We start from the raw sequence: 13,892 nt of genomic DNA on the forward strand, positions 1-13,892 counted from the left end.
CTCCGAAGAGTCCCTCAGACCCTGCCGCTGAAAAAAAAAGCCCCACAGCACGAGTCTGACACCAGCACACTCGCAAATTCCAAGTGTGTTTTTATGTGTCTTAACTGAGGAGAGGATCAGCTCTTACCACACTGCCATAAATCCCAAACATCACTATGTTTGTCCTTCTGTAGATTTTTGCTATCTCCAGGAGGCTAGATCAAGAAAGAGTCCTGGTTGTTTCGAGCTTATTCCATTAACGTTTACGAAGACTATTCACCTTAATGTATAGTTTTGCTCCGATATGCAATATCAGCTGTTAGACCTTTTATTAAGACATGTCCGCCTTTCCTATCATACCCATTCAATTGAATTTGCCACAGGTTCATTTTACCCTAAGTGTAGTAACATCTACAAGCAATATGAATGCTCCTGGGCTTAATTTCAGCTGTCCCAGATAACTTTGCTAAGATGTTAAACAGAAAACATGTTTTTTTGCTGTACAGTTATGGTGTACGGAGTGTAGATTGATGTGGGGAAAAAGCATTTTAACATAAGTTTAACATCAGGCTTTTAAGTAAACAAAAGTTAGTCCAATTTTATTATTTTGTGTATTCGTTACTCAGTACACTGAACCTTTTTCATTTAATTATGCATGAAGATCCTTTACTTAATAATTTCAAAACAACGGGTGTAATTTAAACACTAAATGCCTTAAAAAACTGCAAATGCTACTATGTGTGCACATTATGCAATACAGTAAGTGGCTCCTCTAACAAGGTGTAGCAGTCCAATGACGGCATAGACAAATTTGAACCAACCAACAGCGTGCACACAAAAAATGGAATAGCTCAGCCTCGAGGAATGCGAAGCACTGCCAAGAGATCCAGCCCTGCAGGCAAGCTTAATACCTCCAGTTGACATGTGAAGCCGGTAGGCTGTCATTCTGCTAGTTATTTGGTACATTAAATGAGGGGAATTGTAATCTGTTCCCAGCTTTGCTTCACATGAGTTTTATGAAGACAGCTGTTGGAGTATTGGCCAGGGACATCGGATTGTTCTCAAGGAAATGGTCCAGATTACATAATGCAGCTGAGTCATTTCTCTGCGCTCTAGGGTAGCACCGAACAATAAAACTCGTATTCATTTTTTTTTCTAGTTTTTCAGAATGTTCTGAGTTTCATACGCATCTGGCTTATTGACTGACATAACCACACAGCTGAAAGTCACTGTAACAATTTCAGTAAAACACGGAGTCCAGGAAAGTATTATACCGTGTCCTAAACAGGCACAATGTAAGATTCAAGTAATGTGCAATTAGGCCACGTATAATGAATGTGAAACTGCCGTGTGACATGGCACAGTAATATGCAATCTGTATTAATGTGTAAAGTGATTTTGGACCAAAGATGATTTATCTTTTGGCAGGACAAATCAGTGCAATGCCACAGATACTGAAACCAAGTTAATGACAAAATCTGTTCATTGCTTTTTGTAAATGTTACCCAAATTAAAAATCAATACTTTTTTCCCTTTTTATATTTGGAGCTCAAATTCATTACGTTGTATTTTAAAATGGTAAGACAAAATCTAAAATGCCTGTTCAGGACAAACAACTTTGCAGAAAAAAGTTTAGCATTGACTCATTGATTGAAATGACAGAAATTCTTATTTTTTCTTTAACTATTGCAAGAGGAAAGTGATGACTATCTGCATACTTACATAATGATACTTGAAATGTAATCAGCAAAATTAAGAGAAAACGGGAAAAGGAGAAAAAGGTGTATTGATTTCACATTCAAGTTTGACTGATGCCAGACCAGGCAAAACAAAAAATAAAACAACATACAGTTTTTTGCCAGTTACATAGCACCAGTTTCTCATGCAACCCAAAAAGTTTTTATTTTAGATTTTTTTATTCAACATGTAAGACTTACAGTAGTAATTCAAGTGGTTTCCTTCTTCACCCTGTTTTTTTATCAATAAAGGCATGTCATGTTTGTGCTTTTAGTAGCACCAGAGTTGCAAAAACAATTATTTTCTTCAACATTTCACATCTGTCACTAATTGTCCTTACCCCAAACGTGCAGCATTATTTGAGCCAAAAGTTGAAATTTCAGATTTTTTAAATAATAGCAATTCTTTGAAGCCTCACAGTGTTTTCACTCTATGAATGAATCACCTATAGTTTAAATTGCACACTGCTGACTTTTAAATTGAAATTGGAGGTAAATCTACACATCAGTGAAAATGACTGTGCTGAAAGAAAAGACTACAGTCATCCCTGAGTTTATACCACAAAAGTCAAAATGGGAGCCAACATAAACTTCTATAGACTTCAGGTCTTTCTTTTGAATTTCCCTCTTCGTTTCGATTTCTTCCAACTCTTCATCTGTTCTAAATCATATGAGAGAAGGTTATCATCCTCATCTTCGTCATCATTTGTGTACCAGGGACCCCAGACCCCCCCATTATACTGAGGATTGGAGCGATAGTCTTTGGGAGGGTAGCGGCATTGCACTGCTGTCTTGTTGTACCGTAGAAGCCTGAATAGCATCTTCTTCACCACATGTGGGTATCGTCGAGAAAGGTCCACTCGTTCATATGGATCTGCTGTAATGTTGAAGAGCCATATAGTTTTGCCTCGATCCCAGTTCACACGTTCATTGTGCCAACGATTGGCCAACAGCAGTTTTGAGAAAGTCTGTGGTGGAATCCAGTCACTATATCCTGGCACACCAGTCAAGAGCTTCCAGTCCCCTACACGGAGCGCTGCCTGGATGGCCGTGTTCCAGATTCCGTAGCCTGCTTTCCAAGAGCCGTTCTTGGCTTTGGTGTAGATAGGGTCTATGTTGTGGAGTATATCCAATCGAGGTGAGGGCCGTCCCTCACTGATGGCTTCCCAGACATCATAACCATCAAGGTTCTGGTTTTCATCTAGAGTACCTTCACCAAGCATCACCAGTGTTGGGTACCAATCAGTAATATGAATCAGAGCCCTGCTTGTAGTTCCCTTTTTGACCAGTAAAGGGCTGTGTACAAACCCTACCGCTCGAATTCCTCCTTCCCAGTAAGTTCCTTTACAACCTCTTAATGGCCAGTTGCTGCCTCCTGCCATTGGTTGACCTCCGTTGTCTGAGGAGTACACCATAACCATGTTGTTATAATAGCCGTACTGCTTCAGAGCTAGAGTTAGATTGCGTACTGCCTCATCCAAACAGCTGACCATTGCAGCATATTTGCGGCGATGCAAGTTTGGGATTGACTTGTAACGTTCAAGGTAGCGTGCAGGAACCTGCAAGGGTGAGTGTACAGCCTGGTAGGCCAAGTAGAGGAAGATGGGCTGTTTAGGATTGTGAGATGCCAGGATGTTTATTGCTTTTTGAGTATACATGAGGGTGGAATAGATGCCATGGTCCTGCTCCCAGGCAGCTTCTTCCCCCTCATGAAGATCGTACCCACACATTCCTGGGCTGTCACATTTGTAATGGTTGTAATAGTCGCCGCTACCCAACAAAGAGCCAAAGAAGGTATCAAAGCCACGCTGTGTAGGCATACAGCCGCGTTTATAGAAGCCAAGATGCCACTTTCCCACCATATGAGTAGAGTACCCAGCGTTCTTTAGCTTCTGAGGAAGGGTGATGTTCTCCAAAGGAAGGCAATTCGGCTGAGTGGGTCGGATGATGGAATGCTGGAGGCCAGTGTGGATTTGATATCTAAGAAATAAAAATACAACAATTAATAAAAATATATAAGCACTGGATAAACAGACATAGATGACCTATTATTTTAATTGTCCATCCAAAAAAAAAGTTCTAAAACTAACATCTTATTCACATCTTACTAACTATCATTACATTACTAAAAGTGAAGGTAACAGATCAACTGTCTATCATGTAATTGAGTAAATAAAGTTTAAAATATTTTTGGTTTGGGTCGGCACCACTGCAGAGTAGCTCAGTACCTGAAGACATAAACATAAGCATGCATAAGATGCATTTCATGTTCCCTTCAAAATTTGTAATTGTTTTGGATAAAATCAACTGCTGATTTGCTGATTATTATTAAATGAAAAAAAGTTTGTTATAAAATAATATAATAAATGTAAGAGCTATAAAATAATTTGAAATATGTCGTAATATTTCAGTCAAGTACCTCAACATCTGTAGCTTTTCTACTTCCACATGCATATACATGCATCAAGTAATATTACAATCAAATCGAATCATCAGTTGTATAGTGTTTTGGTGTCCATGATGTACAAGTAAACAATTCTCCAAAATGAATATAAACATAAACAATGTTAAAATCAATGTTCAGTCAAATGAGTTACAAGCACATATAAACAGTGCACATGCATAAACACATTCTTCATTTTACAAACACAGCACCAAGACAATGTTTAAAGGACATCAGAAAGAAAAGAGTTTGCAACCTCTTCTAGAGCTCTAATTTTATGGTCAATTTTTCCTGTCATTAACACAAGATAATTATATAGGCTATTTGATGAAATACAATATTTATTTATAAAGCACGTCTAAAAACAAAAGGTTGAACAAAGTGCTGTACAGAATAGAATAAAAACTGAGAAGAAAAGGCTATTATAAAACACAACAATAACAGAGTAACCATTCAAACAAAAGTCAAGGGGTGTTAAAAGCTACAGAAAATAAGTACGTTTTTTAGAGCAGACTTAAAAGCAGAAATAGATGGGGCTAATCTACTTTGAAGTGGTAGATTGTTCCAGAGTTTTGGACCTGCAGTTGTGAAAGCATCATCAACAAATAAGAAGGGTTTTAATTGATAAGAAGGGTTTTTCTTTAGAAAGTTGACGAAGATGAAAAAAAAACATGATTTTACAACAGCACTGATCTGTTTGTCTAATTTTAAGTCATGCAAAATGTATGTCGAATTAGAAACCTGGAATCAAAATGTTGTGATCTTCTCAGCAAAAATTTTTTTTGTGAGGATTTATTCAATCACGGCGAGGACGAGAAAAACTCCTTGCAAGTGTACAGAAGAATCCAGGAAGAATAGGGCGCAGCCATCGATATAGACCACCCAGGGAACCCTGGTCATCAGTGAATCCATGTACACACTCAGGTCCCCATTGGAGAGAAGCATGATGCAGATAGTGCCATCGCAGGGCCATTCTACGTCATACGGTAATGCCCCCACGCCTTCTCCGGGGAGGTAGATCTGACACAGGAACCCAGGGGCAAGAGACGAAGGTGGAAGACCAGGACCCGGTCCACAAACATTGTATGTAGGCAGAGCAATGACTGCACTACGAATGTTAAATAGGCAAGTTTAGCAGTTCAGTTTAAAGCAGAGCAAAAAACGAAGTCTTGGACTAGGGTTAAGCATTGTCTGAAAACGGGGGCTAGAGTTTTATCATCTAAAACTGGAAACACAAAAACTGTTATTTTAGAACAATTTCGATTTGCCAAAGTACCCAAGTCTATTCAAACATTATCAACAGAAGTGTTTCACTGAATTGGTCTAAAACTAAATCGTATCTGGCTATTGTCCAGTTTGTTATATCTCTGTAACTCTTGTGTTAACAATTGTCCGTTTTGTTACTGCTTTTATTTTTCCTAAGAATTTTAAGAGGGACAACTAAGACAACAGCCAAGTGAATGTTTAAATCTCATACAAGCTTGAAAAGTGTTTTAGAGCGTTCAGTGTTTTTATTTTATGACAGACCTTTGACATTTTGTTTGCATTCTTGCATACAATAACAGATTTTCCGTTTCACTTCCTTTGAGTGTTTGTTCTAGTCCATGAGTAACCTTATATTTGGACAAAGATTACGTAAGCACGTAACAAAGCATTTGTTCTCGTGCTTTCCATGAACAAAAACAACAGTACAGTAGTAACATTTTATTATTTTCCATAAATAATAATTTCAGCAAATTTACCTTAAATCATGCACGGCGTAACCTGGTACTGGAAAAAGAAAGAATGTTCTGCTTTACGTCAGGGAGATTCTTAAGAGAGATGAATTCATTAATGTCAAAGTTAATGTATGAATGTAATGAATACATGAAATGTAAAACAGTGACGTAACTTTAATATTATATTGACCCTAAAGTTATGGCTGACATAGCGATTATTAGGTTTACGTTCTGTGTTTTAGACATTTAAAACATTTATAATATAACCCTAATGTAAACATTGTAGCTTATAACTAATATTAATCTAAAAACACTACTAAACCGATGTCCTACAAACATGTTTTTGGCCACCAAATCCATCAGAAAATGCAAATCTTCAACCAGGCACTGCTGGAAGCATTGCTGACCCATGTTCTGCTTGCTCCAACATCCCTCCCACATCTGCTTCCAATAAGTGGGACATACTCCTCTCTACAGCTAATCAAATTCAGACCACAGAGCATTAAAACATGTTCCCTCATTCCCACTACACCAGCCATTCATTACACCCTCTTTCTCTTTTCCGTAACCCAGTAACTAACCATCTCAAGGCCCTTTTGTGCGATATCAATAGAGCCATCCTGATTTGAGGTTCTCACATAAATCATTTTAAGGGGTTAGTTCCCTCAAAAGCGATCATTTCCTCATCGTTTGTGATTTTACAAACACATTTTTGGTCTTCTTTCTTCCTTCGTCATTTAGTCAGCGAATTGAACTAGAGATTAAATATTTCGGTTTCGTGAATCGACCACGTGATTGACAATATCCTACTCAGAAGTATCATTTGTTCTTTTCTCAAGAGCTCTTACAAATACTCGAAAGAGAACTAGAGCAGATTTTAAACACAATATTTCTGATATTACTTTCACAAAGCTCGGAGGGTTAAGAAGACTTCAATAAATGAATATAGTGAACATGGCAAATCCCATTTTTTGTGCCGTTATGATTATTTTCTAAAACAGTTAACCAAGTCACTACAAGGTTTTTTATTATTTTTATGATTTAAGAGTATACGGGCATCTAAACGTTTAGGCCTGTCCGTTAATGGCAGTGTTTCCAAATTTTAAATACCTCCCTTATCTAAACAATCTGATTTTCTCATTAAGTCTTCAGCTTGTTAGAGTGCTCATGAATTGAATTGGGTGCCTCAAATAAGGTTCAAACATAGGGCACAGTCCTATTCGTTTTAATGCAGTGCTGTTACGGCAGCTTGATGTAGACCAAAATTTCGTTAGGGTTTATCTGATTTGATTGGATTTACTTTACTTGACAGGTTTGTGCACCCACTGTGTGTGAAAATGTAACATGCTTCCTAAACTATCACAGAAAATATTACCAAATATCAAAAAGACAAAAGGTGTAACAGACTTGAAAGATTATGAGAAGTGTGAACACCTTAAAAGGCTAAATGCTAGCAAGAGGAACTGAACTTGATCTTTATAAGGGCAGATGTGGTGTTTTTGGACTTAGGATCAAAAGGCATCAGATTTAGGGACCCATCGGAGAAGCATGAAGCTTTTCAACAAAAACATGACCAGTGCATATCCCTCTGTATTACATTAAGATCTTTAAAAGATGGCCCAACATAAACAGCTCTGCCTCTTTTTCTGTAATGTAATCTTATTTGGTCAAGACCTTTTTTGTTGAAGAGCATTATTGAGATTAAGCAATTCAGAGGGTATTAGTTTAAAAGCTTAACTGTTTAACTAGCTGAATCATTCTCAGTGTTTATTCGAGATATTGTCAACAAAAGGTACTTGCTGTTTTAACAGTTTATTTTACTGGTTTTGGTGCTTTACTAATAAATGGAGTGGTGGGCCCAAGGACAACATTTTCCAGGTTAGGGTTTATCTTTGGACTTCTCCCTAAAACTAAATCAACCTCATGAGCTCATGTGGTTTTCAAAAGCAGCGTGCTCAATTTTAAAATGAGATTCAAAAAGTCAAGTTTCGACCTTGGAATATGGTAAACATCTGGCAGTGTAGCAGCTATGGGTAGATTTATCTACTGGTGTTAGGACCTCCACAAAGTACTTTTGACATGTTTGATGTTAATCTCGTATATAGTCTGAGTGTTCTGAATTTTCTAGGGGAACCACACAACAGTCAAACACATTGAAGGTATATATATATTACCCCAAATCCCCATTACAGAGAGCCCAAAAGCCATTCCGTTCACATTCATTGTAAATGAATGTGGGGAGGGGCTGATTCATTCATTACTTCCAAAGCAAATTGCCAAAAGAGATTCCTAGCAACCTTCCTGTTTCCTGAGGCGTGGACCAGATGTTTCACTACTATGGGAACTCTGGTGTCAGGCTTTTAACGCTATTGTGGGTGGAGAACATGCACACAAAAACACAATCTCGTCCCATCTGAGTATCCCATAAAAGCAGCGCAATTCTCACATATTCTGTTCTGCTGCAGTATATACGAATGCAAACATGGCTGTTACGGGTTTGTGGTATTTTTTGTATACAAAAATGAAAACATTGTTTAGTTACAGCACAAAGTAAAACGCATTGTGCTTGCATTTACATTGGTAACAGGGTATAGTCTAAAAAACATTTACAGACTCAAACCACACTTTCAAAATGGCTAAACGCATTACATTAGTAACAATATCAAACATCTAGTGATCAAATGTCAAAATTATAAAGAGCACCAAAAAGTATTAACTAACTTTACGCCTTTGCTATGACACCAACTGTTATCTAATGGAATATCTTTGATTGTAAAGTGTGGCTTAAATGTACAAAACCCAATGTAAACCTATTGATGTGAATGCTGTATATCCCACCTGCCGGTCATCAGTTGGCTCCTTGAGGGGCTACACAGAGGCTGCACATAGTAGTTCTCCAGCTTGACTCCTGCCGCAGCGAGTCTATCCAGTGTCGGGGTCTTTATTTCAGACCCATGATACCCCACGTCTCGAAATCCTTGGTCGTCGACCATAATGAAGATGATGTGAGGCTGAGGTGACGGCTGAGGTGACGGCTTTTCCACGTTGTTCACACGATTCGAGTGAAAACCGCTCTTCCATGTTCCGTGAGCTGAGCTGACGATGCCGCTAAAAGTAGTCAAAAGCGTCAAAAGAAACGTACTTCTTCCCATTCGTCCGCGCATTGCACCTAAAACCGGTCGAAATGAAAATCAAAACAGAAGATAACGCTGCCTCACTCTTTTCACAGCGCAAAATAACACCGCTGCATGTCATGTTCCAGGAGGGATCTCTGTCGGGGAAACAGACGCGCTTGGAAATTAGGTTCGCAATTTGACCGACGCTGTTATTACGAAAATAGCTATATTTTTGCAACCTTAGTATTGTGCTGAAGGCTGCTGTGCCGAGAACATCTATTTTAAAAGTTAAAAGCACTATCCAAATAAAACAGCGTAGTAATAATTGGGGAAAATAACTAAAAACCTGAATCTATGTAGCATAACGCCTATGCAAACTCAGATCTTAGTAAGTTCTGAGCATCACTCCGTCGTTTTTCTTATAGTCTCCGTCGTTATCAGCGATCGACCCGTCTGTCTCCAATGGCAGACCTTAACTCATCTTTCACTGAAGTTACTCTTCAGTGAATATACCGGTGTCCGATTCGCGAATGAATCGTTCTTCGGAGTCAATGTTCGTAATGATTCAATTGAACCGATTCACCGAGCGTACAACAATCACCGTAAACGTTAGGATGCAAACACGATGATTTATGTAGAATAATCTAAATCGTTGAGGTAAACAGCGGTATAAAAAAAACATTCAACGGAAAGAACACAGAAAGTATGCGTCGCATGCGAATCATTTTAAACCTCTGAATGAACCGATTCACTAAACAGAATGGGACTTCCCAAAACGCTTTATGGACTGCCTCCCAGAGACACGAAAGATGCTGTAGTAATGCTGTATTTAATGCATTTTTTTAGAGAAGAGGACAACACCTAATGCCTACACACATGCTATTTTAATATGTAGAATATAGGCTAAGTATTGATTCTGTACCCTACTGTCTGACTGACCATACAAACTGTGTAATTATGACTGTACAAACTGTTACATTGCCTTTACTTCTTTCCAAAAAGGGTAAAGTAATAATCAGGTTTCTTTCTTTCATTATAAACATTATAAACTAAAGTAGCTCTAGGCTACTGTTGATAAGGCCTATTTCTACTCACTTATGCCCACAGATGTCAAAAAATGTCATTCTTTACAGGAGTATGTTTATTTATTTCAGTATAAAGTGTTATTATCAAAAAAAAGTATGAAGCTCTCAGTACTAAAAGCTCATTTACTTTAAACGGTACATATTAAGCCTAGTTTTACATTTAGTTTTTCTGATAACGGTACTGATAGCCTGGGTGTCCTTTAAAGCAAGACTCATTTTGGTAACGTTATGTGCTAATAGTCTACTTGGAACGATTTTAAATGTTTAGTTGATTTCATATTCCCCTTGACACATGAGTTTTATGCAGGGTATTTCCTGCATTTCACGATTCCAGGCAGTGTGTGCTGCGCTCATATATTACATTACTTGTGCGGTTCAATTGTAATACTTTAAAAAATAAATCTTTTCCTTTTGTCAAGTACAGTCAGATGTTATAATGGATAATTTTCCACACACTTTTTTTTATTTTCGTAAAGGAACAATGAGAAGAATTCTCCCATGGCATTACTCATGAAAGCTAATGCATCCTCAGGAAGGAATCCGTTTCACCTTGGCTTGCATTGAAAGAAAAGGAGGAATCTCAATGAGCTTATTGTACTAAACCACATGTCCATGCAGTAAACTAAGATGCTTCATGTAGCACGGTGTCATTTAGGAGGGAATTAAACATTTGCAGCGCTTCGACGCATATTTCAGGGCAAAAATATAGGTACCGTGAGCTCCAAAAACAGGCTTACTGATCGCAATGTATTCAAAATTGCGAAACGCAAGTAATTTTGTGCTGTGCAAAACAGGGAGGAGTATTGAAAATAGACATTTTCTGTTAATCATACCAGCGATAATTCATCAGCTGCTTGAGAAGAGCATTATAACCATATCCAGATGAGCACACTTTTGCCGTTTTAAAAGGCTGTTTCGGGTTTCTGGATTTTGTGATGCTAGTCTAAGAAAAGTCCCCAGCACTCAGGACGGGGAACTGCAGCATGGAAATTATGTGCAAAATGTTGGCCGTGTTTGTGATGTTAACTGATTTGCATAAAACATTGCACATAGCTTATGCGATTAAAAAGCTTGTCAAAGGCTAAAATCCCTGCAGCTTCATGAACACCAATAAACTTTTTTTCGTAGAATGTTAACCGGATCAAGGTGATTGTTTTTTCCTTCTTATCACCAGAAAAGAAGTAGTCCGTTTAAAGATTTGGTGGAGAGGATTGATTTCTGGAAATATCCTTCGTAATTAGCCAAATAGTGAAATGAGCCTAACTTTTCTAGGATAATAACACTACCCGCGGCCCAAATGTCCTGCAAAGAGAAGGCTTTTATACACAGTGCAAGAGTAAACATTTTAATCATGAGCTCATAAAGAGTGCAGGGATTTTACAAGACTGGCTGAGGGCAAATAACAGAATGTGTTTTAACAGTAAAGCTTTTGTACCTGAAACAAACTTTGCTTGCTCAAAATACTGTTTGACAGTATCTGCTGGTTATATTTTTGCGCGTTTACTTGAAGGCCCACGCCGAACGATTCCAAGTCTCTTGTCGCTGTCTTTCAGGTCCCTCAAAGACCAGGCTTTGCTTAGCTCATTAAGTTGAGCAACACTAATGCTTGCCCAGCAAACACCGGATTCCTTGACAGTCCCTTACCTTGCATTAGACAAACGCTGTGTCTTCAACGTGCCTGGACAGGCAGATCCTAAAAAAGACATTTTTGTTATCATATTTTAACGAAGTCAGACACTCGGTTCATTGATTAAATCTTCATGTTAGTGCTTTGATGAATTCAAAGTTATAGATATGTGCCGTCACACCCGCCAGACATAACACCGTGTCTACACCGGCATATCATCTCATATCATACCGCGACAGCTCGAGGCTGTCTGCACTGAATGCATCTAAGCCAAAACTCCAAATTTATTATATAAAAGCAGTTCTTTGCATTATGAGGATACAGAGAGAAAGGCACACCTAAGGGACGGTTAAATGCTTTTATACAATGTTCGTAACACATGCTATTCCAAAAAAGCGAGGAAGGAAAAAAACAAATGCGGTAAGGAAAAGTTATTGAAGATAATTAGTAAGATGAGGGAGGGGGTAATGGGAGAGGACTCAGCAGATGGAACCCATTTTCTGCCTGCTACATATGTAAACAAATGTCCATATGCTAAATGCAGACTTTTAAAGAACATTTATAATGGCAGTCGGTTGTTATTAAATAATATTATTAATGAACAACTTGTTTTATTAAGTGGCTAATTTTTTTTAGAAACTGGATGAAAGCAGGCAGCGGTTGTTCGCTGCTATGTCTTATTTAATTGTGGCTCTGCGAGACAAAAAAGGTGCATACATTGAAAACTATTTCACATTTACGTTTCATAGGGCTGTTTTGACAATGTCACAAAATATTCCAGCACATTTAAATGTCATGCTTCACAAAACCTATAGGAACGTAGACTGAGCGTTTTCCACATGCTGGAATCGTGCAGACCAAACTGTGAGTCGTAGGGACGTGAAACATGGAGGGGATGGTAGTACTCACACCGCCAACAATGTGATCAAGGCTCGCCCCAATTGGCACACAAAAGTACGAAAATGTGTATAATTCCTTAATCGTGATTATTGGCGACATTTGCGTAACTCCCAAAACATGGCTGCCATACAAGGGTAATGGAGGCAGATCGGAATGAAAATTGGTAGGCCTGTTTGACTTTGAATTTGAAAGAAATATTTCTATTGTATGATAGACGAGAAAAGGGGCCTGTCCAAATACACCCGAAGGTCTATAAAGCAAAAACTCAAAACTTCATGAAAACTTCTGAGCACGTGGGACAGATGATTCTAAACAAGCATGCAAGGTTTCAGGGAGATCGGATCGCAGCTGGCAACACTACAACAGTCATAAACCTCCGAAACGATTATATTTCACCTGGATTTGCGAAAAATGCTTTTTCAAATAATTGATTTAGGTGGTTACGGCCTTTCTAAATAATATGCAATGTTTAAGCAGCGCTTAAAAGCCTGAAGCGCTCGAACCCCGTAATCACGGCTTGCAGTTTCTTACAGTCACTGAACCCTGAAACACGGACGAGCTTGTGATTCCTGAGATTCCAGGAAGTTCAGAGGTATGTGATCTAGCAGCTGGTCTATGCGTTCGTGTTTGGGTAATGGTATAGCGGATTATGTGTTTTTGTCTTTTCACCCACACAATCTCTGGCACCTGTGATATTCTGGTCGCTAGATAAGACTTCAGTCTCTCGGATTTACGGGTGTTTTGGCTTGTTTTTCCCTGTTTATCATTCAATGCACAGCACTCTTCATGGTCCCCCCAAGAGGAAAAATGTATTGCCCAGATGTTGCTTTTCTTAAGCTCGGAAGAGTGTTTTAACATGATCGGTCTGTGAGTTTTCTCACTCATTTTTCATTTTATGCAGCCTTTGGAGCACAGGAGTTGGGTCACTTAATAGCGTGGTTACAATAGATAATAGATTGCCCCTATGGTTCGAATTAGGCCCTCGTATAAATTCAGAATTATTCCATTCTAGCATATTCTAAAAAAACAACAGTCCAACTAGGGATTTTGAGTGATTGCTTTTCCACACAGGAAATTTTTCCTAGATTTTACAGCTACAACAAGGTTAGGGTTACAACAGGTTGCACCCCCCATAGCGCACGTAGGGCCCCTCTTGTTGAGTCAGACTGTACATTCTTCCATTTAGAGATATGTTTCCACACTTTCATGCTTTCACTACAGGAGAAAAGACTGCTGTGGAGCTTTCCTCGGTGTGGTCCTAGCAGAAGTGTACATCTAAGCTGTATAG

At 38.6% G+C, this 13,892-nt stretch overlaps 1 protein-coding gene across 1 annotated transcript; it reads right to left on the bottom strand.

The window, feature by feature from the left end:
• Positions 1 to 1,876: 1,876 nt before the first annotated feature.
• On the bottom strand, positions 1,877 to 9,463 carry arsj (arylsulfatase family, member J). The gene is made up of 2 exons (XM_043243386.1): positions 8,715 to 9,463; positions 1,877 to 3,695 (listed from the first exon to the last, which is right to left on the bottom strand). Exons 1-2 carry the CDS (start codon positions 9,038 to 9,040, stop codon positions 2,318 to 2,320), a joined length of 1,704 nt encoding a protein of 567 aa, XP_043099321.1. The 5' UTR covers positions 9,041 to 9,463; the 3' UTR covers positions 1,877 to 2,317.
• Positions 9,464 to 13,892: the final 4,429 nt, after the last annotated feature.

The sequence above is a fragment of the Puntigrus tetrazona genome, chromosome 7, assembly GCF_018831695.1.
Source record: "Puntigrus tetrazona isolate hp1 chromosome 7, ASM1883169v1, whole genome shotgun sequence".
Classification (NCBI taxonomy): domain Eukaryota; kingdom Metazoa; phylum Chordata; class Actinopteri; order Cypriniformes; family Cyprinidae; genus Puntigrus; species Puntigrus tetrazona.